The sequence below is a fragment of the Mobula birostris genome, chromosome 7 (genome assembly GCF_030028105.1).
Source record: "Mobula birostris isolate sMobBir1 chromosome 7, sMobBir1.hap1, whole genome shotgun sequence".
Lineage (NCBI taxonomy): Eukaryota > Metazoa > Chordata > Chondrichthyes > Myliobatiformes > Myliobatidae > Mobula > Mobula birostris.
The window spans coordinates 159,134,974-159,162,318 of NC_092376.1; the positions used below are offsets into that span (position 1 = coordinate 159,134,974).

At 43.4% G+C, this 27,345-nt stretch overlaps 1 protein-coding gene across 4 annotated transcripts in view; it reads left to right on the forward strand.

The window, feature by feature from the left end:
- sgcd (sarcoglycan, delta (dystrophin-associated glycoprotein)) overlaps positions 1–11,214 on the forward strand; it is a 543,710-nt gene extending 532,496 nt beyond the window's left edge. For 2 of the 4 annotated variants that reach the window (XM_072264010.1, XM_072264009.1), the window contains one exon: positions 10,269–11,214. In XM_072264010.1, the coding sequence (XP_072120111.1) occupies positions 10,269–10,445 (177 nt within the window). In that variant the 3' untranslated portion in view covers positions 10,446–11,214. The remainder of the gene's footprint in view (positions 1–10,268) is intronic. The other 2 variants (XM_072264011.1, XM_072264012.1) reach the window with 1 other exon arrangement.
- Positions 11,215–27,345: the final 16,131 nt, after the last annotated feature.

Here is a 27,345-nt window from a genome sequence, read left to right on the forward strand (position 1 = left end):
AGAGCATTCTCTCATTTCATAAAATCCACTGTGCTTCCTCATTTTATAAAACCAATAGTATTAGTTCAGATAATAATCCACCTGCACTCCACTGGTTAATAAAATCAATGACACTGCCTTATTTAATAAAATCCAGTGCACTCCATCTGTTAAAAGCATCTTCAGCACTTCCCAGTTAATAAATTCCTCAACACCACCTCAGTGAATAAAGATTGCAATACTGTCTTGGTTAATGTAATCCACTGCACTCGCTTAAAATATGAAGACCACTGTGCAGTTTTTGTTATTAAAATCCATTGCACTAAGCTTTCTCACTTAATAAAGTCTATTTCATCCTTCAGATAATAAGTTATTCCACTCTCTCTGTTCTGGAAATCCAATGCACATCCTCAGTTAACAAAATGGACTACACACTTTCAATTAGTAAGATCCAAATTCATGCTTCATGGATAAAAACCATACACTGTCTCAGTTAATAAAATCCATTGTCGTCGTCTTCTTCTTCTTCTTCTTCTTCTGCCTTTCAACTCAATAGTGAGCATAGGCCATCAACAACCTCTTTCCAGATCAACCTGCCTTGTGCATATCTCTCCAGCTGTGACCATGTCATTCCCATTCTCCTGGCGTCGGTTAGCACTTCCCTCCCACATGTGGACTTGGGCCTGCCTCGATTTCGCTTGCCTTGAGGATTCCATGTGAGAGCTTGTCTCGTGATACTATTCAGGGACTTCCTCAACGTGTGTCCTATCCAGCACCACTCCCTTCTCTTGATCTCTGCCTCAATTGGTGTCTGGTTGGTCCTTTGCCATAATTCTGTATTGTTCACATAATCTGTCCATGTTAGCCCCAAAATCTGACACAATCGTTTGCTGATGAACGTCTGGATTTTTCTGATTACTTCTGATGTCAGTCTCCAAGTTTCGGAGCCATATAGGAGGACAGATTTGACATTTAAGTTGAAGGTTCTCAAATTGGTTCTTAACTTTAGTTCTTTTGCCGTCCAAACTGAATGTAGTATTATGAAGGCTCCTATGGCTTTTTGGATCCTGGTCTTTATATCCTCATCTGTACCTCCTTTCTTGTTGACAATGCTTCCCAGATAGACAAATGACTCAATAACTGTGTTGTTTCCTGCACTTACTCTTAGTAATTTTGTTTTCCCTACATGGATGTGTAGCCGTATTTTCTGCAATGTGGAGTCTAGAAGATCTGTTTTCTCTTGCATCTGGGTATGGCTGTGTGACAGTAGTGCCAAATCATCAGCAAAGTCAAGATCATCTAGCTGTCTGAACAATGTCCACTGTATTCCATTCTTCTTGCCATCTGTTGTTTGCTTCATAATCCAGCCCACCGCTAGCAGGAAGAGAAAAGGGGGACAGTAAGCATCCTTGTCATACCCCGGTGTTCACCTTGAAAGTATCTGATAACTGACCCATATGGATTACCCTGCATTCCATATCTTCATAGATCTTCTTTACCAAGTTAGTTAACTTCTCTGGAATCCCAAAATGGCTCATTATTTTCCACAATGTCTCCCTGTCCAGGCTGTAAAATGCTTTTTCAGAATCTACAAAATTAACGTACAGTGATGTGTTCCATTCCAGTGACTGTTCAATGACAATCCTAAGAGTTGTAATCTGATCAATGCAAGACCTGTTTTGTCAAAATCCTGCTTGTTCAGCTCTAGGCTTCTCATCCACCACAGTTTTCAATCTCTCTAAAATGATTCTGCTCAGAACTTTCCCTGGCACTGAAAGCAACATTATCCCTCTGTCTTTTGCATTCCTGGAGATCTCCTTTCTTAGGGATTTTAACTAGATGTCCTGTTCTCCAGTCCTTGGGTACTTCTTCTGCTTCCCAGATCTTTTTTATGATGTTGTGCATCATTTCAGTAGATATGTCCATACTGCTCTTGAATGCCTCTGGAGGTATGCCATCAATTCCTGCAGCTTTACCATCCTTTAGGAGCTTGATTGCCATTCTGATCTCCTCTTTGGACGGAGTGCCACAGTCTATCTCTGGGTTGTTCTCTGTTTGTGGGATGATGATGGTTCTGGTGGTGATGGTCTGTTTAGGAGCTGCTCAAAGTGTTCAGCACATCTTTTGGTCTGGTCCTCAACTCCTGTCAGAACTTGCCCTTCTTTATCCTTAATTGGTCTTTCTACTGGTTGAAATTTGCCAGAGAGGTTCTTGATTGTGTCATGCAGTCTTTTCATGTGCCCGTTTGATGCTTCCTGCTCTGCTTCCTTTGCTAGGTCTTCAATATAGTTCCTTTTGTCCATTCTTATGCTTGCTTTCACTTTCTTATTTGCTTCTGCATAGTTTTTCTGTGCAACAGTCTTTGATGCTCTTGTTTTGCTTTTGTTAAGTGCATCCTTTTTTGCTTTTCTTTGCTCTATTTTTCTGAGAAATCCATGGTTCACGTTGACGGTCTTTCTTACCTAGAACTTCTTCACATGTACCGGTCCAGACATCTTTAGCTTGTTCCCAGATCCCCTCCACACTTGATTCTTCATTTAGGTTCTCCAAGGCTTGAAATCTGTTCTGCAATACTAAGTTGAAATGTTGTCTTTTCCCCTGGTCCTTCAGAAATTGTGTTGCATAGCTTTTCATTTTGCTTGTTGCAGCATAGTTCCTTTTAAGTTTGAGCTGAAGCTTACCAATAACAAGGTGATGATCTGATGCCATGTCTGCACCTCTAAGGACTCTGACATCCTGCATGGATCTTCTGAACTTCTTACTAATACAGATATGGTTGATCTGGTTTCCTGTTCGATGATCTGGTGAAATCCATGTTGCCTTGTGGATCCGCTTATGAGGGAATATGCTGCCACTAGTTACCATTTTGTTGAATGCACATAAGTCTACAAATAACTCTCCGTTTTCACTTTTGTCTCCAAGTCCATGCTGCCCCATTATTTCTTCAAATCCTGTGTTGTCATTTCCAATTTTAGCATTAAAATCTCCCATGAGGATGGTGATGTCTCTTCTTTTCAGCTTCTCCAGGAGTACTTGCAGTCAGTTGTAGAAATCTTCCTTGACAATGGTATCCTTGTCATTTGGGCGTGGGCTAACACAATGTTTAGCTTTATTCTCCTATTACTGGTGCGGAAGGATGCAGACATGATCCTGGGTCCTGATGTTTCCCAAGCCAAAAGCGATCCCTTTGCTTGTTTTGATAAGATTAATCCTACTCCCTCAGTGTGTGGTGCTTTCTCTTCCGTGTGTCCTGAATAGATGACAGTTTCCCCTGAAGTGAGTTGTACTTGCCCTGAATTTGTCCATCTAGTTTCACAGAGTCCCAAGATATCTAATTTATTGTTCTGAAATTCTTTTGCCACTTGTAGGGTTTTCCCGACAAATCATGGTCCTCACATTCCAGATGTCAATTCTGGAGCTCTTCTTGGTTGACAGTAGGTTTTTGGGTGAAAGAGCTTCATTTTGGCTTTCACCTCTCCACGTCATACAGCTCTCCAAAAGAGGCCCTACCTCTCCCAAGACTGGCGGGCTTGGTTTTGATTCTGCTGATGTTTCTGTAGCAATAATTATTTTTACAGGATAGGGCTGCTAACCCTATGCCCAACCCTCCTTAGTCACCTTTTACGACATGCGTGGCAGGGTACAGCAGTTCTATTCTTTTAAAGGACCTGGAAATCGCATGGGTCATTGTATTAGACTGTACTAACATAGTTAATCAAATTATCTGCACACTCTCCATTCATAAACTCCACTTCTTAAGAAAGAGAAACCTATAAGCAGTTAGCCGGACACATGTAAGGAAAATACTAAAATAAATTGATCGATTTATTTCATCCTTGTCATCAAGTTTTACTTTACAGTTGTTTTGACATGGCGAAACTCTCAGTCTAACAGCTGCTTGATAAGTTCTTACTTTTGTGGATTCCTGAATAAATCATTTTGGATGGGAAATCTGACTGGCCAGTTTCAGTCTCAAAGTGGGTTCTTTATATTCTTATTTATTGCACAGACCGCTCACAGAATTTTGTCCAGTGATCTTTACAGCATTTTCTGGAAACTTGGGTTATGCCCTTCTAACTTAGGTCAGTCATTCCCCTGTCAGAGCAGAAGTGCATATTAAGTTCAAGTTCAATTAAATTTTATTGTCATTCAGCTGTACCCATTATGCCGCCAAACGAAACAACATTTCTCCAGTGTGATGAGAGACCTTGATAAGGGAACCCAAGTGCTGGAGTATCGAGGCTAGGATTGAGACACGGTACGAGATTGAAACAAGAACTGAGCACTGAACAAGACACTAGGTGATAAACCAAGTTGGGCTTATGATTAAGCACTAAACCTCCATTCAGGTGCTCCTTAAATACTGATGAAATGCCAGGTGAGCTCAGTGCCTTCAATGCCCACTTTGAAAGGGAGAATACAACTACATCTGTGAAGATCCTTGCTGCACCTGATGACCCTGTGATCTCTGTCTCAGAGGCCAATGTTAAGCTGTCTTTAAAGAGAGTGAACCGTCACAAGGTGGAAGGTCCCAATGGAGTTCCTAGTAAGGCTCTGAAAACCTGTGCCAACCAACTAGCAGGAGTATTCAAGGACATTTTCAACGTCTCACTGCTACGGGCAAAAGTTCCCACTTGCTTCAAAAAGGCAACAATTATACCAGTGCCTAAGAAGAATAATGTGAGCTGCCTTAATGACTATCACCCAGTAGCACTCACATCTACAGTGATGAAATGCTTTGAGAGGTTGGTCATGGCTATAATGAACTCCTGCCTCAGCAAGGACCTGGACCCATTGCAATTTGCCTATCGCCATAATAGGTCAACAGCAGATGCAATCTCAATGGCTCTCCACATGGCTTTAGACCACCTGGACAACACAAACACCCATGTCGGGATGCTGTTCATCGACTATAGCTCAGCATTTAACACCATCATTCCCACAATCCTGATTGAGAGCAGAACCTGAGCCTATATACCTCCCTCTGCAATTGGATCCTCGACTTCCTAACCAGAAGACCACAATCTGTGCGGATTGGTGATAACACCTCCTCCTCGCTGACGATCAACACTGGTACACCTCAGGGGGTGTGCTTAACCCACTGCTCTACTCTCTATATACACATAACTGTGTGGCTATGCATAGCTCAAATTTGCTGATGATACAGGAATCTCAGATGGCGACGAGAGGGCGTACAAGAGTGAGATATGCCAAATAGTGGAGTGGTGTCGCAGCAACAACCTGGCACTCAACGTCAGTAAGATGAAAGAGCTGATTGTGGACTTCCAAAGGGGTAAGATGAAGGAGCACATACCAATCCTCATAGAGGGATCAGAAGTGGAGAGAGTGAGCAGTTTCAAGTTCCTGGGTGTCAAGATCTATGAGGATCTAACTTGGTCCCAACATATCAATGCAGTTATAAAGAAGGCAAGACAGCGACTGTACTTCATTAGGAGTTTGAAGAGATTTGGTATGTCAATAAATATACTCAGAAAACTTCTATAGATGTACCGTAGAGAGCATTCTGACAGGCTGCATCACTGTCTGGTATTGGGGGAGGGGGCTTCTGCACAGGACCGAAAGAAGCTGCAGAGGATTGTAAATTTAGTCGGCTCCACCTTGGGTACTAGCCTACAAAGTACCCAGGACATCTTCAGGGAGCAGTGACTCAGAAAGGCAGCATCCATTATTAAGGACCTCCTGCACCCAGAGCATGCTGTTCTCTCACTGTTGCCATCGTGTAGGAGGTACAGAAGCCTGAAGGCATACACTCAGTGATTCAGGATCAGCTTCTTTCCCTCTGCCATCCGATTCCTAAACGGACATTGAACCCTTGGACACTACTTCAATTTTAATATATAGTATTTCTGTTTTTTGTGCAATTTTTAATCTATTCAATATACGTATACTGTAATTGATTTAGTTTCTTATTTATTATTATTTTCTTCTTCTTCTATATTATGTTTTGTATTGTACTGGTGCTGCTAAGTTAACAAATTTCACGTCACATGCCGATGATAATAAACCTGATTCTGATTCTGATTCTGAAATCCTGGTGCCAAGACATGGCATCCAATTTGCGAGATGGTCCTGAATCTTTAAAGGGGGTGCACCAACTATCCATGCTGAAGAACTGGAGCGTCGGCATTCTGGAAGTTGGCACAGTTGGGTGTGCATCATAACGTCCAAACCAAAGTGCACAACACAATTCATGTAACTCACAGAATACATGAACTAATATTACCATAAATAAATTAACAAATAATCAGGTGGGCTTACAACACAATTTAAAAAAATAAACAGTATAGTGCTACTGATGCTTTATATATGATGAGACCTGGGTGGTGACAAGGAGATCAATAGGGTACGGACTGGGGGCAAAGCAGCTGTTTCCCATCCTAATGGTTCTTATCCTGATGCTGCTGTACCTCCAGCCTGATGGCAGGGGTCAAAGAGATTGCTGGATGGATGGGAAGAATCATTGACAATGCTAAGTGCCCTGCGTACGCAGCACTCCAGAAAATATCACTGATGGTTGGAAGAGAGACCCCGATGATCCTCTCAATATTCCTTGCAATGCTTGGTCAGATGTCTTGGAATTCCTGTGCCAGATAGATGGTGATTCACAGGGCTGAAAAGAAGGATGGTCTATTTGCAGTCTGTTTGGAAATGCTCCAGAGGTGGGCTGTTGATTCTGAACTTAACAAATGCACAATCATAGGGGAGCAGATACCCATTTTGCAGAGGTTGGTCTCTAGTGTTGGCACGCCAGTGTTGAAAATTTAAGCAAGTTGTATTATCCATGTCGCAGCCACTGGCACAAACTATTATTTCCCAGGAGATCTCCTCGGACTCTGTAGGTCACGAGTGCAGCTCTCTTTCCAAGGTTTCTTCTTCTGTCATTTTCCTGGGCCAATATCTCATCTGTACCCCAGTTATTCAGACTGTGGCCTCTCACAGCAGGATACAGCAGTTGGCAACTTAAAACAGGAGGTTACACATCTAGGCCATCTGGGGTTCCCTTCATGCTGCAGGCAGTGGGCATGGTATGTCAGGACTGAGGGGGCTAGGCCAAGTAAGCTGAGCTTAAGTTGAGCTCAGCAAGCTGAGCAAGTAAGTTCTGAGTTGTTTTAAAATTATTATTATTTTGGATAATGATGAAAGACAATGGCATTTATATATTAAAATAAATGTTCTATAAGTAGTTAATGTTTCTGTAAAGTGAGGCCATATTATTAAGAAACCCCCCCATCCAGATATCCCACACATTTTGCATAGACTGTGGATGACTGCCTGTGTTTCAGAAAAGCCCCCTATCTCCTTTAAAGGCTCTATTATAGCGTCAAATATTATGTTCTGTCTGGAATATATCGTTGAGGCCACTTCTAAAGATGGATGAGAAGGTCACTGAGGGCCTCAATTTCTGAATTACGTGTTCCTGCCTTGGGCTGAGATATAAATCCCAAATAAAGGGATTCATGTCGTGAGCATTCAACTGCGGGAAGTTCAGGATTCAAGTTTGTTTAATATCATTTCCAGTACACAAGTGTAAAGGGGAACAAAATAATTATTACTCCAGATCCTGTTCCAAGTGAGAAAAGGAGGAATTGTGAATGAATAGGAAACATTGGTACCTCAGGGAATTTCAGGACTTCTGTGTTACTATAAACATGAGCCTGAGCTATCCCAAAATACAACAGGAGAAGGACTACCTCCACTGGCCTAACTGGACTCCACAGGCTCCTTGTAATTTTAGCTACAAAGACAGAAGGGAACACATATTTCAAAGTTTAATAATGACACTGTTGTCTTACTTAGTTCCTGCACATTTATGTGCCTGTCTGCGCACGTTCATCGTGGTCATCTGCCTAATTTTGTGTGTGTGTGTGTGAGAGAGAGAGAGAGCACACATATGCCCACGTACCTGTATATGCATTTACATGTATGAGGAATTTGCTGCAGTGTGTTGGCATGAGATGCAAAAAGAGAGAATATGTAAAGTATCTTCACAAGAGTTCGAGCTTTCACCTTGAGATAAGGTCATGGCGTTTCTTCTAGAAATACCCCAGTGTTCTAGGTGCTATCTTGTGAGAACTGCCCTGTAACACCCTTCTGCTGGATGCTCTTCCATGTGATCATGAGTGGCCCTTTGGTAAAAAGGATTTATTTCCTCCTCTACACATCCATAAGGATCACAGTGCCAGTGACCTTGAGGATCTTAAAGGCATGCTGCCGTGCCTTCACGACTTTCTGTCCACCATTTTCATATGTCCATAGGAAGCACCATTTGCCGGTGTTCACTGAAGATCATCTTCTAAGGCAAGGGATCCTAATGTCATTTAATGATGCAAAATGCCGGTGCTGAATTCATTATTTAATTATTGTGTCTTGTGTCGTTTTATCATGTAGTCGCACTGGTCACCGAAAGCACACCGGCAATTTTTAATGGGATCTCAATTTAAAACTATGACTCAGCAGCAAAAACGTGAACCCGAGCCACATTGTGAGGATTAACACTTCACTTCAGGAGTGATAGAATCTCTTGGCTCTTTACTAACAGCATTAATAAATCTAGACACCTGCCACCACTGATGGAAGGCAGAGCACTATCAGCATTGTTAAGAGCAGCATTTTCATGTTCAATACAGCCAAGGCACAAGCGGTAAATTAACACATTCATTGTACCCTTTCTACCAAAATCAAAGGTAATGAACATGCGGTGTTATCGGATAATAACTGCATAGTGCTGTAAGGATTAATGAATGTACAGTGTTAACTATTTAAATTCTGCAACATTTAAAAGATTATTATATCCCTTGAACCATCACAGTTCAAATGTTTGTGTAAAAGTCAGCATTCTGAAACTGTAATCTTAAAACCTTCTGGCAGAAATGGTTCCAGTATAATTTCTGTCATGATTTCAAGTTCTCTTTCATGCTTTATTTAGATTAAGCAGGATGACATTGTTAGAAAGTAACATCAACATTTCAGCACTCAGCCAGTGACATTCTTGCCTGTTCAATAATATCAAAGTCTGTCTATTTACCATGATGTTTTTTTCCCTACTCTTTGTGGCTACATTATCAAATGTTCAATTCCTTTGTTCTTCTGAATGAGGTAATCACATTGGAAATTGATTTGCAGAAACGAAGAAGCAGTTAGAAGGGTAAAATTCATGGAAAGTGGCCTTATTTTTTCCCCAGTAAAGGGGCCTAAACAACAAGCTGGACTCAATGGGATAGGTATGATGTAAAACCACCTGAAGAGAAATAGAACTGGAAACAATACAGCATTGAGTAATTAATCCACCATCACATATTGTAGTTCGAAACCAATATCTATTCCAATACTTCCCATTCACATTTAGAAACATGAACACCAGACAGTCACGAGCAAGAGCAGTGCAAGATTGTCTCAAAAAGTAGAAGCTTAATCAAACGAGTCATGCTTGTGGAAGGGAGAAGAAAAATATTTTGAGGACATCCTGTGTTTCAATGCAGATTGTGAAATGTTTAGCTTCTGTGTACAATGTCAAATAATTTATTTGAGAAATGAAAAAAAATGATTTTTTCTCACTGCTATCTAGATAAAAGAGACTGCAGACGCTGGGATTTTGAATTACAATGAATATTGTAAACGTTATCAGCACCTGTGGAGGCTAAAGGTGTAAGTCAAGAGCCTGTATCAGGACAGAGAGAAGAGGAAAGGTTGCCAGTGTATAGCAGTCAAGAGTAGGGTTGTGGAGGGTTAAAACTTGTGGTTACGGAGGGAATAGGAAAGTTGAACATTCTGAGAAATGGGGGGTGTGTGTGTGTGTGTATATAATGTAATTGGGAGGGTCAGTGTTCATATATTCGATTTTAAGCTGTCTATTCTAACCTCCCAGTCTCTTATTAATTTATCAAACTTCCTCCAGTCATCTCCACAATCAATTGTTCCCCCATTCTTTATCATATATCTTAATCTTCCTGTTCAAGAAACAGGGATATTATTGGGGCTGTCGAAATGTACCTAATATTTCAATTGATATCTGCATATGACTTTTAGACTATGTTTATTAACACAGGGATGGTTCAACATGCTCTCAGTATTCTGATTTTACATTTTCATTTGTGAGTGCAGGAACACAAGACAAATGTCATTATCCTTTGTATAAAATGGATAAGGAAAGCAAAACTGCACTGGCATTGATCAGAATTCTTTATTATTTTTTAGATGTACTGAGTTTGAAAATCTCATGTGAACTCCCTGATGACTTTTTTAATGACATATTTTGTTTTCCTTCTCAGATCAGTTTGGAAGCCAGGAAGATAAAATTACCCAGACTACCTATGGGTTCGTACACTTCCACACCGTCTGCTCGACAGAACATCTTTGAGGTGTGCGTCTGCCCAAATGGAAAACTATTCCTGTCACAAGCAGGGGTGGGTTCTACCTGTCAAATAAGCAGCAGTGCCTGTCTATAAAGGGGAAATAAAAATAATTTACAGAGGGACAAGATCCACAGACACCACCAACGGGCAGGTTCCGACCTTGCAAATGCGTGGCCATTTCTGCATGGTACCAGCCTGCCGAACACTGTGGAAAAGGCCTCTTGAATGGACTCTGTGCTGACTGATTTCAACCCTGTTGTTTCAGTATAAGGGATAAAAATGAAGCAGTGATCATTTATACTGAGACATGTTCCTATAACATCTCTGTTCAAAGAGGGAGAAAAACAAAAGTATGCCTTTGCCTTAACTGAATGCACTCAGCAAGGAAAGCACATTATTTTTAAGTTTCATGTGTGTAATTGGGAGTGCAAGGATTACAAAATATGTAAACTGATCAAAATCCATTATGGAAGTTGAACCCAATAATCATCAGGTTATGGACTGTAGAAGTTTTGGTTGTGTATATTAGGAAGGAAATGAAATAATATAGAAGGTATAACAAAGTAATGGTTGTTTATTTTCTACCCTTAAGGTACCATAAGGTAGTGTGATGATGGGTGTCAGTAATCACAATAATCCCGTTTTGAGGGATTTTCTTTTGTGGTACATCAATGTACTCCAGTTATACTGTTCTTTTTGAAGTCTAACATCATAAAATATTGATCAATTAATAAATACTTCACTTTTTAATCCTTTTTTTGGAAAGTTTGTTGAATTAATCTAAGATGATCATTGAATGCAGTACTGAGGGAGTACTGTATTGTCAAAGATGCCATGTTTTTAATGAGTTACTCAAGCTTCTCCTGTCTGCTTTTGTGGGTATAAAAGAACCCATGGATTTATTTTAATAAAATATTCATCCTTCAATAGATGATACTAAAAAAATGTCTGTTATATTAAATGGATGTCCAGTTCAGTACTGGGTGGAGGACAAATTGCATGGTTGGGTTGAATTGTTCTCTGATCTTGGTAATCCATTTGCAAATATTTTGTCACCATACAAGGAGACATCATCAGTGCGTTGCTCACTTATGGTGTGTCCTCTGAATGCCTGGCCTTTATATACCTATCAACCAGTTGATTGGCTGTCATTATGGTATCTCAATTGTGACATAGGGAGGGGGTTATTTGGCTTTTATACACCTATCAATCACCTGAAATGGGGAACCAGCCCCTGGCAAAAATTAAGCCATGAACTCACTCGCTTCCGACTCCGACCTCAGTTCTGGGGCCCTGCAGGATACAGTCTCCGCCATGCCAAGTTTAGGATCCAGCTCCTACGGAGATCTCGAAACTCTCCAAACCGGAACCGCTCTTACTGCCGCTGGGTCCCACCGCCTATCCTATTCCCCCACTACCCTCTTTCCTCCCATCGACTCCCAAACATCCCTCTACCCCTCATTGACCATCTATTCCTCTGATTCCTCATCCTCCCCTAACCCCGCTCTCCCTGAACATCCCTACCCCCCTCTCCCTCCTGAGACCTCCCACTCTTCACCCTCCTCCGACCCCAGCCCCAACCCTTGCCGTGACTTCACCATACCCTCTGACCGTCCCCTCTCTGAGGCAGAACATTCTGTCCTTAGCAAGGGCCTCACTTTTGTCCCCCTCCGTCCACACTTCAGTGAGTTCCGTGCCCGCCATGACGTTGAACTCTTCTTCCGTCGCCTACGTCTTCGAGCCTACTTCTTTGGCAAGGATTCCCCTCCCCCTACTGATGACCCCTTCTCCTGTCTTCAACCCTCCTCCTCCTCCTGGACACCCCACCCGGGCCTTCTACCTGCACTCGATCTCTTCATCTCCAACTGTCGCCGAGACATCAACCGTCTCAACTTCACCACTCCTCTCTCCTGTTCCAACCTCACTCCCTCTGAACGCACTGCCCTCCACTCTCTCCGCACTAATCCAACCTCACCATCAAACCCGCTGACAAAGGTGGTGCCGTAGCAGTCTGGCGGACGGACCTCTACCTCACTGAGGCCAAACGGCAGCTCTCTGACACCTCCTCTTACTTACCCCTGGAACAGGACCGCACCAAAAAACATCAAACCATTGTCTCCTGCACAATCACCGCCCTTATCAACTCCGGAGACCTTCCATCCTCAGCCGTTAAACTCATTATTCCCATACCCCGTAGCGCTCGGTTTTACCTCCTCCCAAAGATACACAAGCCTAAATGTCCGGGTAGACCCATAGCTTCTGCCTGCTCCTGTCCAACCGAACTTGTATCTGCCTACCTGGACTCCATTTTGTCACCCCCAGTTCAGTCCCTCCCCACCTACATCCGCAATACATCCCATGCCCTCCACCCCTTCAATAACTTCCAGTTCCCCGGTCCCAACCGCTTCATCTTTACTATGTATGTCCAATCCTTATACACCTCCATTCCCCATCAAGAAGGCCTCAAAGCCCTCTGCTACTTCCTGGATAATAGACCTCACCAGTTCCCCACCACCACTACCCTCCTTCAGTTGGCGGAACTGGTTCTCACACTTAATAATTTCTCTTTTGGCTCTTCCCACTTTCTTCAGACTAAGGGTGTAGCTATGGGAACTTGCATGGGACCCTGCTACGCCTGCCTCTTCGTTGGTTATGTGGAACAGTCTGTGCTCCAAACCTATTCTGGTACTTCTCCCCAACTTTTCCTTCGATACATTGACGACTATATTGATGCTGCTTCCTGCACCCATGCTGAGCTCGTCAATTTCATCGATTTTACTTCAAACTTCCACCCAGCCCTCAAATTCACTTGGTCTATCTCGGACACTTCTCTCCCCTTTCTCGATCTCGATCTCTCGGTCTCCACTGACATCTTCTACAAGCCCACTGACTCTCATAACTACCTGGACTATACCTCTTCCCACCCCGCCACATGCAAAAATGCCATTCCCTATTCCCAGTTCCTCCGTCTCCGCCACATCTGCTCCCAGGATGAAGCTTTCCGTTCCAGGACATTTCAAATGTCCTCTTTCTTTAAGGATTGTGGTTTCCTTTCAACGGTGATCAATGATGCCCTCACCCACATCTCCTCCATTTCCCTCACTTCGGCCCTCACCCCATCTTCTTGCCACCACAACAAGGGACAGAGTTCCCCTTGTCCTCACCTACCACCCCACCAGCCTCCGGATCCAGCACATTATCCTCCGCAGCTTCCACCACCTTCAACAGGACCCCACCACTAAGCACATCTTTCCCTCTCCACCCCCTCCGCTTTCCGTAGGGATCGATCCCTCCGCGTCTCGCTTATCCGCACATCCATCCCCATGGATCTCCCACCCGGCACTTATCTCTGTAAACGTAAGTGCTACACCTGTCCCTACACCTCCTCTCTTGCCACCATTCAGTGACCCAAACAGTCCTTCCAGGTGAGGCAACACTTCACTTGCGAATCTGTTGGGGTCATCTATTGCATCTGGTGCTCCCGGTGCGGCCTCCTCTACATCGGTGAAACCCGACGCAGATTGGGTGACCGCTTCGTCGAGCACCTCCACTCTGTCCGCCACAATAGACAGGATCTCCCGGTAGCCACCCACTTCAACTCTGCTTCCCATTCCCATTCAGATATGTCATACATGGCCTCCTCTACTGCCATGATGAGGCTAAACTCAGGTTGGAGGAGCAACACCCCATGTACCGTCTAGGTAGTCTCCAGCCCCTTGGTATGAACACAGAATTCTCCAACTTCCGGTAATTCCCTCCCCCTCTCTTCCTCTATCCGTATTTCACATCACCTCCCTCATAGTTCCGCCTCCTTCTACTACTTCACATTGTTCTCCTGTCAATCACCTCCCTGCTTCCCCTCCCCTACCCCTTTGTCTTTAAAATTACTGTTTTTTTCAACTACCAGCATTCTTCAAACCCTCCCCAAAGTTCTTCTTTCCGTCCTGACGAAGGGTTTCGGCCCGAAACGTCGACTAACTTTTCAACTGATGCTGACTGACCTGCTGAGTTCCTCCAGCGCATTGTGAGTGTTCCTTTGACAACAGCATCTGCAGATTATTTTGTGTTCACCCATCAATCAGTTGACTGGTTGTCATTACGGAATCTCAATTGTGACGTAAGGAAGGGTCTCATCACTCATTGGTTGCATGGTGAACTCAACCTTTATGGAATTCTGGCTGGATTGGCTGATAAATGGGATCAAGGTCTGCATGTCTGTTTATATCATACTTCTAAGAAGACACCCTCCCTACATCACAGTTGAGTTTCCATAATGACAACCAATCGACTGATTGATAAGTATGTAAAGGCCAAGCATCAACCACCCAAGCTCCACATTTTATGTGTTATTTCCAACAAATTCCATGTTTCTATACATAAGAAATATCAGTCACATTTCAAGATAATTCATTGGTTGGGAAGTACTTAATGGAGCTCATGATAAGTTACAATTAACACAACATCTAACATTATAGGTTGATCAATATTTCAGTGCAAAACAATGCTACAGACTCAACTCTAAAATATGAAGGCATTTTTTTGCTTATCCCAATAGATCTCCACCAACCACCAATTGCGGAAGAATTGAAACATTTTTTGAATGGTGCAGTGCCTTTTCTTTTTGTCCTTTTTCTCTGAACCAAATGCTACTTATGTTCTCCAGCTGACCACATTACCTTGAAAGTGGTCCCAGGGTTCCATGATCTCGTTCAATTACTTGCACTAACACATTAGACTAACCTCCTCAGATAAATATGGACAAAGCTTATCGTCGGTTATGCCAATGGTAAGTGGCATGAGCTGCCCAGGCTGATTTCAGTAACTCAGGAACACACAAAGTGGAAAAAGTTGCCACCAATCTGTGAGAAAGAAAATTGAAGTTTGTTCCATTATTTGGTGTAATGGCCTCTACATAGATTTCTTTACTAAAGAGAGGTAAATTGCTTGATGATATAAATGATATTACTAATGAATAAATTTCCAATATAATCCAGAACATTTAAAGCTGGCTATGGGAAATGGAAATATTTGTGAATCACTGCAATATTAAAACTTAAAGTAGCGTTTCTTTGCAGAATCATCCGCAGAATCTGTCACAACTTACTTTTTAGATTCTTGCCTCAGATACACATGATAAATTTTAAACAATTTCTCTGTTGTCATTTAAGCCGCCACACTACCAGTGCCAGTATTGCAGTCAACTTCTCAACAAGATAATGACCTTCATTCTTCTTAAAAATATTTCTTCCTTTGGATAATTGAATCTGTAGACTAAAGCTCAGCAAAAATGTCAGTATCTATTTAAAGGCATTAGTATTGCTTTTCTTTAAAATAAGCAGTCATATTAAAATTAATAACTGCTTATTAAAATTAATAAGAAGATAATAAGTAAATGTTTGTTTTTGAAATTCCACAGAAAAGCAATGACTGAGAAAACCATTATTTTGATACTAATCCTAAAACAAACACTAGAATATTAGTTACTCTTTGTACTTGCATTTCAGGAGACACTTGCATTGAAGGATAGCCCAATACTAGCACCCATTCAATATCCCTAACCAAAAATAGTATGATGGGAATTCAGTCAGACAGTCCATATATCAAATACTGTTTTCATTTTCTGTGATTTGATGAAGAGCCGAGTAAAATGTCACCTTGTGTCCTGTCAAAGGCTGCAAGATTAGGGTCACTTGCAGTACACAGATCTAGGAAAAAAGAGCAAAGTACAATGGAAAACTCAGGGCGGGATGAGCAGTAAAGACAGATCAGAAGATTTTCCTGATTCATTTTAAAACACTCATCATTGGAAATGTTAGGAGTTTTATAATTCAATTTATTGGCTATATAACCTAAAGTTAAGCTTAAACAATTTTATCACAGAAATCCTATCTGATATTTTTAAAAAAGAAAACACATATCATTTAAAATGTTTGAGATTTCTAATTCAAGTTCTTGACTATGTCAGATGAAATTAATCTTAAACAAAATTAAAGTATTACTGGCATTCAAGAATTTGTATCATGCCTCTCTATATCAGTCCCATACAATAAGAAAGTTGTTACCACTGTAATGGATATCATCTGAATACAAAAGCGTTTTCTGCATCTTCTGGCATTGTTGCTACTGTTACCTAGATCTTTTTTGCGAAATGCATTATCTTCTCTCTCTCACCTCTTGGTCTTTTTTGGTCCAATTGTATGCCTTTTTGCTATAATCATTGTCACCACTCTGATCACATCTCAGAACAAAATTATGATAATTTTCTTCTATGCTTTATTTTTCTCCATTCTCACTTAGAGGAATGATTAAGTTGTGTACTTAATGTAGTACATAATGTAGAATCTTTCTGCAGATGAAGCAGTTCTATGCCCATTGGGTTAGTTCTGAGATGCTTCTGCATTTTGCCAATCTTATAAAGTTTCAGTTTACCCAGCATAATATTGTACATATAGTAAGCTTTAACTTTTAACCAGGAGCACAAGATTATTTTTATAAAAAGACCCCTTTTTTTCCTGTCATTGGACTCGTGATTATCGGTCTGGTGCACATTTTGATATTTTTTACAGTAATTGGTGAACCCACTGGTCATAGAAGGTAAAACCTGCTCATGTTGGAAAGATTAATGTGTTTTTAGAAGAGTAGTGAAGTGTGAGGTTGTTTTTTTTTGCATTAAAACGTATTATTTACTCAATTTCCCTCTGCAATTTGCTGAAGTCAATTCCAGATTTTATGCAGAATGCTTAGATCTCTGGCAGGGCTGAGTAAATAGGTCCATCCATCAGTTCAAATAAACAATATTTTGGTGATTTTGCTGTTTATTGGTAGAAGTCTGAGGTAAATAAAAGAAATTAAACTGTTAGTGAAATGGCGCTGAAGAATTATAAAAAATTTATAACTCAGAAAAGGGTAATTATTATGAGTTTCAGCTACCATATTTCATCAAAATCTATCTGTACTACATATTCCTATCTTCATTACGTACTACTTCCTCACACATTCCATCTGCTAGCAATTTTTTTCCCAGGAAAATAATAGGATACTTTCCATTCTTCTTCATAGTCCAGATGAATGTTTTCAACTCAAACATCACCTGTTGATTCTTCTCTACAGATATGGCCTGATTTGCTGAATTCCTGCGGCATTTTGTTTTTCTTTTGCTCCAGATTCCAGCAGCTGCATTCTTTACTGTCTCTACTTGCCGCTCTTGCAAATCAGAAGAATGCCAACAAACAGCTCTTGGGTTTTTACTCCTTCAACGAAGATAATCTGGGAATATTTTTATCATTTAAACCTATTCATGGCACCAGGTTCATGTGAATACCGTAAGCCATAATGCATTGCCAAAGCCCCAGGAAAATAGATTTTTTTTAATAATATCTCTTTTACTGTTGGAGTTTTTATCACAGTATGAAGGGTAATATTGGATACTACAGGAGCTGGGAATCTAAGATAGCTTTATAAGGCATTGGTCGGACCACACTTGGAGCACTGTGAGAACTTTTGGATCCACTATCTAAGAAAGGATGTGCTGGCATTGGAGAGGGTCTAGAACAGGAACACAAGAATAATTTTGGGATTTAAGGAGTTAATACTTAAAGTGCTCTAGGTCTGTACCTGCGAGAGTTTAGAAGACTGAGCAGGAATTTCATTGAAAACTATTGAATATTAAGCTCTACAGAGAGTGGACTTGGAGAGGATATTTATTATAGTGGGGGAGTCTAGGACCAGGATGTCCCTTAAGAAAAGAGATAAGGAGGAACTTCTCTAGCTAGACGGCAGGGAATCTGTGGAATTCTTTGCCACAGATGGCTGTGGAGGTCAAGGTCAGTGCTATCATGTTTGCTGTTGTGTGCTGGGGCAGCAGTCTGAGGGTAGCAGACACCAACAGAATCAATGAACTCATTCGTAAGGCCAGTGATGTTGTGGGGATGGAACTGGACTCTCTCACGGTGGTGTCTGAAAAGAGGACACTGTCTAAGTTGTATGCCATCTTGGTCAGTGTCTCCCATCCACTACATAATGTACTGGGTCGGCACAGGGGTACATTCAGCCAGAGACTCATTCCACCGAGATGCCGCACAGAGCGTCATAGGAAGTCATTCCTGCCTGTGGCCATCAAACTTTACAGCCCCTCCCTTGGAGGGTCAGACACCCTGAACCAATAGGCTGGTCCTGGACTTATTTCATAAGTTACTGGCATAATTTACATATTACTATTTAACTATTTATGGTTCTATTACTATTTATTATTTATGGTGCAACTGTAATGAAAACCAATTTCCCCCGGGATCAATAAAGTATGACTATGACTATGTCATTGGGTATATTTAAAATGGAAGTTGATAGATTCTTGATTAGCAAGAGTGTCAAATATTATGGGGAGAAGGCAGAAGAGTGGGGTTGAGAGGGATAATAAATCAGCTATGATGGAATGGCAGAGCAGACCTGATGGCCTGAATGGCTTCTTTCTGCTTTTGTGTCTTATGGGCTTATGATCTAAAATAGAGAATGTTGGAAATGCTCAACAGGTTGAACAGCATATGTGGAGAGAAGAACAAAGGAACTATCTTGGGTAGATAACCATTTGTAAGGAAGATGACATCAGTTGGCTTTGTGTTTTGATATAGGACAACTTTAATCATCAGAAAAGCTTTTGTAAGCACTTGGTAAAAGTTCTTCTGATATCACTGCTAGGCACAACTATCTGTTTGGTTTACAATAAAATATCATAATGTTGCTGACATAAAGAATTTCCATGTCACGATCCCAACCGTTAATTTCCCATTTTCTCCTAATTCCCTTTGACGGCGACACAAGTGGTTCTCATCAAGACCTGCAGCATAAAAACCCCGGCTTTGCATCCACTCGTGGCCAGATCGTTGTTTAGCCAGTGTGGTAATTAACGTTCCTGACTGCTTAGGATTGTGTATTCTAAGTTTTACCTCAGTATCGAGGTTTACCTGTGTAACTCCATCTCTCCGTGTCAAGAAAAGTATTGTCTTCCGCTTGCCTTTCTACGCTCCGTGTCAAGATAAGTTTTGCCTGCCACCTGTCTCCTGTTCGCTGTTCAGCGCCAGCAACGCCCTGTGTCAAGATAAGTTCTGCCCGCCTCCTGCTCTCCTGTTCACCCTCCTGTTTGCCGTTCAGCTCCAGCCACTCTCACACACTCATCTGCATTCTAACTCAATCTCTGTGCCAGTGTCCTGCATTTGGATTCGCCCTGTTTTTTGCAACAGAACGATCTGGCCACCATGGACCCAGCGAGCACAAATAACCTTCAACAAGCCCTCGCCAGTCAGGGTTCCCTACCGGGACAGCGCGACCAACTCCTCCGGGAGGTCATGGAGAATCTCCGTTCCCCGTCTGCTCACGTCACACAGATCGGTAACCAGGTGGACCGTGTCTCCACTCACTTCACTCAACCAACTCCTGGAACACAGCCAAACCAGCCCAGACTGCCTGTAGCGGCAACCCCCCATGTGTCAGCAACACCCCCGCCAAGAGATCCTCACATACCTGAGCCGGAGCACTACGTGGGAGATTTGGGGAAGTGCCGGGGTTTCCTCCTTCAGTGCTCCCTGGTGTCTGAACAGCAGTCATCAACTTACTCCATGAATAAGTCAAAGGTTGCTTATATCATGGGGTTGTTGAGGGGAAGTGCATTAGCGTGGGCCACAGCAGTTTGGGATAACCAACCAGATATTTGCTCTTCTTTCACCACCTTTAACGTGGAAATGAGAAAGATCTTTGACAACCCCGTCCGTGGTAAAGGTGCTGCCAAGCATCTATTCATTCTCTGCCAGGGCTCCTGCAGTGTTGCCGAATATTCCTTGGAGTTCCGGATGTTAGCGGCCAACTCGGGGTGGAATGGTGAGTCACTCTAGGGCGGTTTTCGGAATGGACTCAGCGACATGGTGAAAGACGAGTTGGCGGCAAGAGATGACACCGACAGCCTGGATTCCCTGATCTCCCTGGCCACCAGGTTGGACAATTGCCTCCAAGAACGCCATAGAGAAAGAACTGGTTATCCACCACCTTTGGCCACTTCTCGGCACTCATTACCACCTCCCGCCAGAACAAGCCTCTCTCCTCCTTCTGTACCCTGAGTAGCTCCCAGCCCGGCCGTTTCCACTGCCCAGTGAGAGGAACCCATGCAGCTGGGACAGATCTCCCACTGAACAACTGGAGATTGAGAGCGGTTGAGTGTCTATATTGCGGCCAGTCCAGCCACTTCCTTGCCACCTGTCCCCTTCGGCCAAAAGAGGAAGGCTCACCAGTAGCAGTGGGGACCCTGGTGAGCCAGACAACCGTCCCTTCCGTCCCCCGACCCCGGATGCAGCTTCAAGCCACTTTGTGTTACAACCAACAGTCCTTGTCTCTGTTAGCACTAGTGGACTCCGACGCAGAGGGAAACTTTTTGGATGAAAACTTAGCCTTCCAAGCCGGAATTCCTCGGGAGCCATTGCGTACCCCCTGGACACCCGGGCACTGGACGGTAGACTCCTGGCCCGAGTCACGCACTGCACGGAACCCCTGCTTCTCCTTCCCTCCGGAAAGCATCAGGAACAGGTACGATTCAATTTAATTTCCCCTTCTCAATCACCTGTAATTCTTGGCCATCCCAGTTAAGCCGTCATAACCCCCACATCAACTGGCCCACCGGGAAGATAGTCAGCTGGAGTTCGTTCTGCCATTCCACTTGTCTGCAATCAGCCTTTCCCCCAGTGGAGGTCACCGCGACCTCGTCCGCCTCTGGGACCCCTGACTTGTCCAAGGTTCCCGTAGAGTATCATTGGAGAAGTGTTTAGCAAGCAACGGGCCTTTTCTCTGCCCCAACAAACCCCCTGGAGAACAAGCTATTTGTTAAGGCAGAGAAGTGCGAGTTCCATGCCCGTTCCATCAGTTTCCGGGGGTACATCATTGACGGTGGATCCCGAAAAGATCCGGGAGGTGGCAGAGTGGCCAAAACCGACGACACTCAAACAACTCCAGCGATTTCTGGGGTTCGCAAACTTCTACTGTCGCTTCATCAGGGACTACAGCTGGGTGGCAGCACCCCTTACTCAGCTCACCTCTCCTGCAACCCCTTCCACTGGACCCCCGAAGTGGACTCAGCCTTCACAGAGCTTAAGAGGCGTTTCGCCTCCGCTCCCAGCCTGGTCCAACCTGACCCCTCCTGCCAATTCATTGTGGAAGTCGACGCCTCCATCTCTGGGGTGGGGGCGGTCCTCTCTCAATGCTCCTTCCCAGACCAAAAGCTCCATCCTTGCACCTTCTTCTCTCGCATCTTTCCCCCGCCAAACTGAACTACGAGGTTGGGAACCGGGAGTTGCTGGCCATCAAACTCGCCTTGGAGGAGTGGAGGCACTGGCTGGAGGGAGCAGAACATCCATTCGTTGTCTGGATGGACCATAAGAATCTGGCATATATCCAAACAGCTAAACGCCTGCCAAGCACGTTGGGCACTATTTTCTGGCTGTTTCAAATTCACCATCACCTATCGTCCTGGTTCCAAGAACAGGAAGCCAGATGCTCTCTCTCGTCAATATGTCTCCGAGGAGGGCCCTTCCAACCCTGATACCATCCTTCCACCATCCTGTGTTGTGGCTGACCTCACCTGGGAGATCAAGTCCATAGCCAAAGAGGCCCAATGGACTCAACCTGACCCAGGCAATGGACCCCCCAGTTGCCTCTTCGTGCCTGACTCTGTCCAGTCTCAGGTTCTCCAGTGAGGGCATACTTCCTGTTTCGCCTGCCATCTTGGAATCAATCAAACTCTGTCCCTTCTGAAACGGCACTTCTGGTGGCCCACCATGGATGCTGACACTCGCTCCTTCGTCTCTGCCTGTTCTGTGTGTGCCCGCAGAAAAGCCTCCCATCGGCCACCTGCTGGGCTGCTTCGTCCCCTTCCTGTCCCTGGCCGCCCTTGGTCCCACATTGCTCTGGATTTCGTCACTGGACTACCCCCTTCACATGGTAACACTGCTGTACTCACCGTGGTGGACCGTTTCTCCAAAGCTGTGCACTTCATAGCCCTTCCCAAACTCCCTACAGCTCATAAAACAGCCAACCTCCTTGTCCAACACGCCTTCTGCCTTCATGGAATTCCCTCTGACATTGTTTCTGACTGGGGCCCACAATTCATCTCTCAAGTCTGGAAATCCTTCCGTCAAGCCCTCGGAGCTTCAGTAAGCCTGTCTTCCGGTTTCCAGCCACAGACTAACGGTCAAACAGAGCGAGCAAATCAGGATTTGGAAGCAGCACTGTGCTGCATATCCGCCAACAACCCGTCATCCTGAAGCACCCATCTCACTTGGGTGGAGTATGCCCACAACTCCCTGGTCAGCACCACCACCGGAATGTCTCCTTTCGAATGTTTCTTAGGCTATCAACCCCCTCTGTTTCCTGGCCACGAAGACGACATTGCTGTGTCTTCAGTTCAGGCCCATCTCCACCGGTGCCGCAAGACCTGGAAGGATGCACACTCGGCCCTGCTCCCTTCCGCTGACCGCAACTGGAGGATCGCCGATTATCACCGAGTTCCAGCGCCCAATTATTGGCCTGGACAGAAGGTTTTGCTCTCTTCAAGAGACATCCCTCTCAAAACTGGATCCAAGAAACTCGCCCCTCATTACATCGGACCATTTGAAATCGAGAGCCTCATCAGCCCCTCGGTGTTCAAAATCAAACTGCCCAGATCTATGCACATTCATCCCACGTTCCATGTCTCTCAATTGAAACCTGTGTCTGTCAGCCCTTTGTGCCCTCCTGCTGAACCTCCTCCAGCCACCCGGGCCATTAACGACTACCCAGCTTATACCGTCCGGCGAATACTGGATGTGCGCCGCCGAGACAGGGGTCTCCAGTACCTGGTCGATTGGGAGGGATACGGTCCTGAGGAGCGCATGGGGATTCCCAGCTCCTTCACCTTAGACCCTTCCCTCATCCGAGATATCCATAGTGACAATCTGGACAAGCCTGGTGGTTCACCTGGAGTCTTCTGTTGGGGGGGAGGGGGTTACTGTCACGGTCCCAACCACTAATTCCCCATTTTCTCCTAATTCCCTTTGATGGCAGCACACCTGGTTCTCATCAAGACCTGCAGCATAAAAACCCCGGCTTTGCATCCACTGGTTGCCAGATCGTTATTTAGCCAGTGTGGTAATTAACGTTCCTGGCCACTTAGGATTGTGCATTCTAAGTTTTATTTCAGTACCGAGGATTACCTGTGTAACTCCATCTCTCCGTATCAAGAAAAGTATTGTCTACCGCTTGCCTTTCTACGCCCCGTGTCAAGGTAAGTTTTGCCTGCCACCTGTCTCCTGTTTTCCGTTCAGCTCCAGCAATGCCCTGTGTCAAGATAAGTTCTGCCCGCCTCCTGCTTTCCTGCTCACCCTCCTGTTTGCCGTTCAGCTCCAGCCACTCTCACACCCTCATCTGCATCCTAACTCAATCTCCGTGCCAGTGTCCTGCATTTGGGTTCCCCCTTTTTTTTGCAACATTCTGACCCTCTACTGGTCAATAACTTCCGACTATGTTGTGCAAGACTTCTCCAAACACAAGTGAATAAAAACTCACCTTAAATCCACAATATCTTAATGGTTATGTACTTTGAATCGTTTTGACCTTTTGAAAGATGTCTTCAAAATGTCCTTGAAAAAAAAACGCAACATCCCCATCAACTCCTGGAATTCCTGACTCACAATCACCTAAACTAGAGGAGCAGCTTACAGGCTGGCACTCAAAAACTTGAACCTATGCATCAACTACACAAAGAAGCCTGACATGAAGAGGGAAATTACGCCATATCCCACAATACCCACTTGCCCTTTCAATCAGGTACATCCAATGCTATTTGTGTAGAGATTGGATGCCCCACCTTGGCCTTATTAGTCTTCTCAGAACACATAAAAAGAGCTGAAAACAAGTCTTCCCTGATCAGAGGGGACCACCTAAGGAGAAAAAGGGGAACACACAGAGTGCTATTCTGTGTATCTGATGGCAACTTTCTATCTTACTCTGCATTCCTCGCACGCTCTGTTAGTTCATAATGATTTTCTATATGACACATTACCAATAAGTTCTGTTACTCATTAAAACATCCACACCACAAGGCCACAAGGGAATTTGTTTTAGTAACATCATTGGATCTGTTAACTGAACTCTGTAGGCTTCCTAATTCTGATTGGTGATATTTGACTGACCAGAATATATGTGTTCTCTGCTGTAAGCGAAGGCTGAACAATCACATAAACGGTGCAAATGAGTTGCAAGCAAAGGTTTGAGGACATAAAAACTGTTTGTTTTTACCTTCATTATATTGCAATGAAGCAATTTATTCCCAATTTTCAACTGTAGGCTAGGAGAAAGTATATATTTTGATTTCTATCAAAATGCATAGCACGAGTGTCTATTTTTATAAGTTTCACTTTTTTATTCTTTCACCTCATCCTTTCAGGTCTCAAGTTGCATTATTCAGCCAAAGGCCTTTGATGGTGCTGTGTGTTTGTGATTAGGAAGTACCTGAAAGTAATCTAGATTCAATTCCCCTTCTTCATTCCTTCTTCCTTGTAAAAAAAAATGCATTGGCATCTATTTTCCTCTATCATCCCCTGTCCCAGCCAATTCTCCACCTACACACTAATGTCACATATTGCAGAACAATTTATACCAATCTTTGCATCATAGTTTCACCCCTGAAGTGTATCTTCTTGTATAATTTGTTGTCTCCCCACGTATAGAAATTCTTCTGACAGTAATGGCTTTCATCCAAGGTTGTATTTTTAAAATAATTTTTGTTAGCTTGAATCAACAAGCAATAATCTTTAATGAGTGAGTGATATAAGAGAAATGGAGATCTAAAGACTTTCAATTTATGTGTTGTCAGTACTTGGGTTATACCATCAAGATGTTTTGTATTCTGCTCAAATAAATAAAGAAAGAACTATGAGACTTGTGCATGCTTCTTCAGGCTGCCAGGAAATGAACTGAGTGATCACTCATGGGTTGGAAAATTGAGAGAAGGGGCATAGATTTATGAAGGTGGGTTCTGAAAAAGGACGTGGTGTTTCCCACAAACCAGAAGAACTAGGACTTTGGGATAATGCTCAGGGAAGCTTTAAGCAAAATATTACTTAAGACGTAACTTTGCCACCTAAGGAAAAGATTACTGCCCAGCCCGGTGGATGTACTGAAACATGAAAATGATGGGCAGTAATCTTGCCTATTATCCCTCTACTCCCATGCTGTTGGGAGTATAGGGATAATAGGCTTAGTGCCAGGCAGATGATTAAGAATGCATGAGTAGTTCCTGAACTTATGATAAGTGATAGAAAGGCTGACAGATTGAACAGTCTTATTTATTGCTGCTATGGTCTTTGGTGATCATAACACTTCTGGATCACTTTAGCTGCCCTGGGATTTGTGGCTTATGTCCATGGAATGACATTGCCACCCGTTGCAGTGCAGTGTTAAGAGTGCTTTTGCTATAACATAGTAGAAACAAGTAGAGTGATTACCTTGTTATTGCAAATCTCTTGAAATAAATTGTTTCTCTTGTTTCAGTAGAAGTCTCATTAAAATGTTAGATGGTTCCGTGTCTTTGCTAGTGAGTTCTCGGGAGAGGCTAAGTAAGCTCAATCTGTTCTCCACAAGGTGGTAATACAGAAGAAGAAAAAGTTTATAAATATTCATTAGGAAACACAATAAACCTAACCCCAAATTTCTTCACTATTTCCAAACTGATTAGTGCAATGAACTTTTACCCAAAAACAAAAAATAAATGACGCATTCAGAAAATGGCTGCCACGGTAGCGTAGCAGTTAGCGTGACGCTATTACAGCTCAGGGCAATCCGGTGTCTGGAGTTCAGTTCAGGCTCCATTCTGTAAGGAGTCTCTGCACGTCTTCCCTGTGGAATGCATGGCTTATCCCTGGCTGCTCCAGACTCCTCCTACTGTCCAAAGACATACCCGGTAGGTTAATTGATCATTGTAAATTGTCCCAAGACTAGGCTGGGGTTAATCGGGGTCATGCCATTGCGGAGACAGCATGGCTCAAAGGGCCAGAAGGGCCAACTCCATGCTGTATCACTAAATAAACAAAATACATAAAAGATAAAAAACATCCTTGTTAATCTTCACCGTAAGATAATCTAAGTGTCTCGTTGATTTGTCTTCCGATGATTTTTTTTTGTATTTTACAAATCAGGCTTAGTACATACAGAATGCTGGGGGTCAGGCAGCATCTATAGAAATGAATAAACAGTTGAATGTTTCAGGCTGAGACTCTTCTTCAGGATTGGAAAGGAAGAGGGAAGATGCCAGAATAAAAAAGTATATTCACCTAATCCCTGAGCCGCCCTGTTCTAATTTGTTTATAATAACAAGATTATCATGACAACATAGGTTCAATACAGTTTTAGGCTGAATCTGGCTAAATTCATCAATTGCAGACATCGCACCTCTTTGGGAAGTTCCAGGAGTCTCCCGCATATTAATAGTGGCTCCCTGATGCCCACAAATTATATACAGTATCACAGAAATCAATTTTTTTGAGAGCGAGCGAGCGAAAGCAAGAGAGTGCGAGAGAGAGAGAGAGAGCGAGCGCGCGCCATGGCAGAGGGTTCCAAAAAAAGAAAATATAAAACGTACATCACCCCAGACTACACTAAAGTGTACCCCTGCCTAATAGGGGTCAAAATAATGACAGTGTTGCAACAGTGACTTTTCTATTGCCCATGGTGGGTTAAGACTGTAAAAGACATGTTGAGGTGAGTTTAACAGATGTCATTCGTTCATTAGCATAGCTAACGTTATTTAAACTAGCTGGCTAGCTGCTAAGGAGCTACTGTATTGCAGACATCCCACCTGTCCTGGAAGTTCCGGGACTCTCCCGCAAATTGATGGTGCTACCTCCCTGAAATGGGTTTTTGCAGGGTGGGATGTCTGCAGTTGGTGTAGTCAAAATTATTGAATGATGGTGAAACCTAGAGC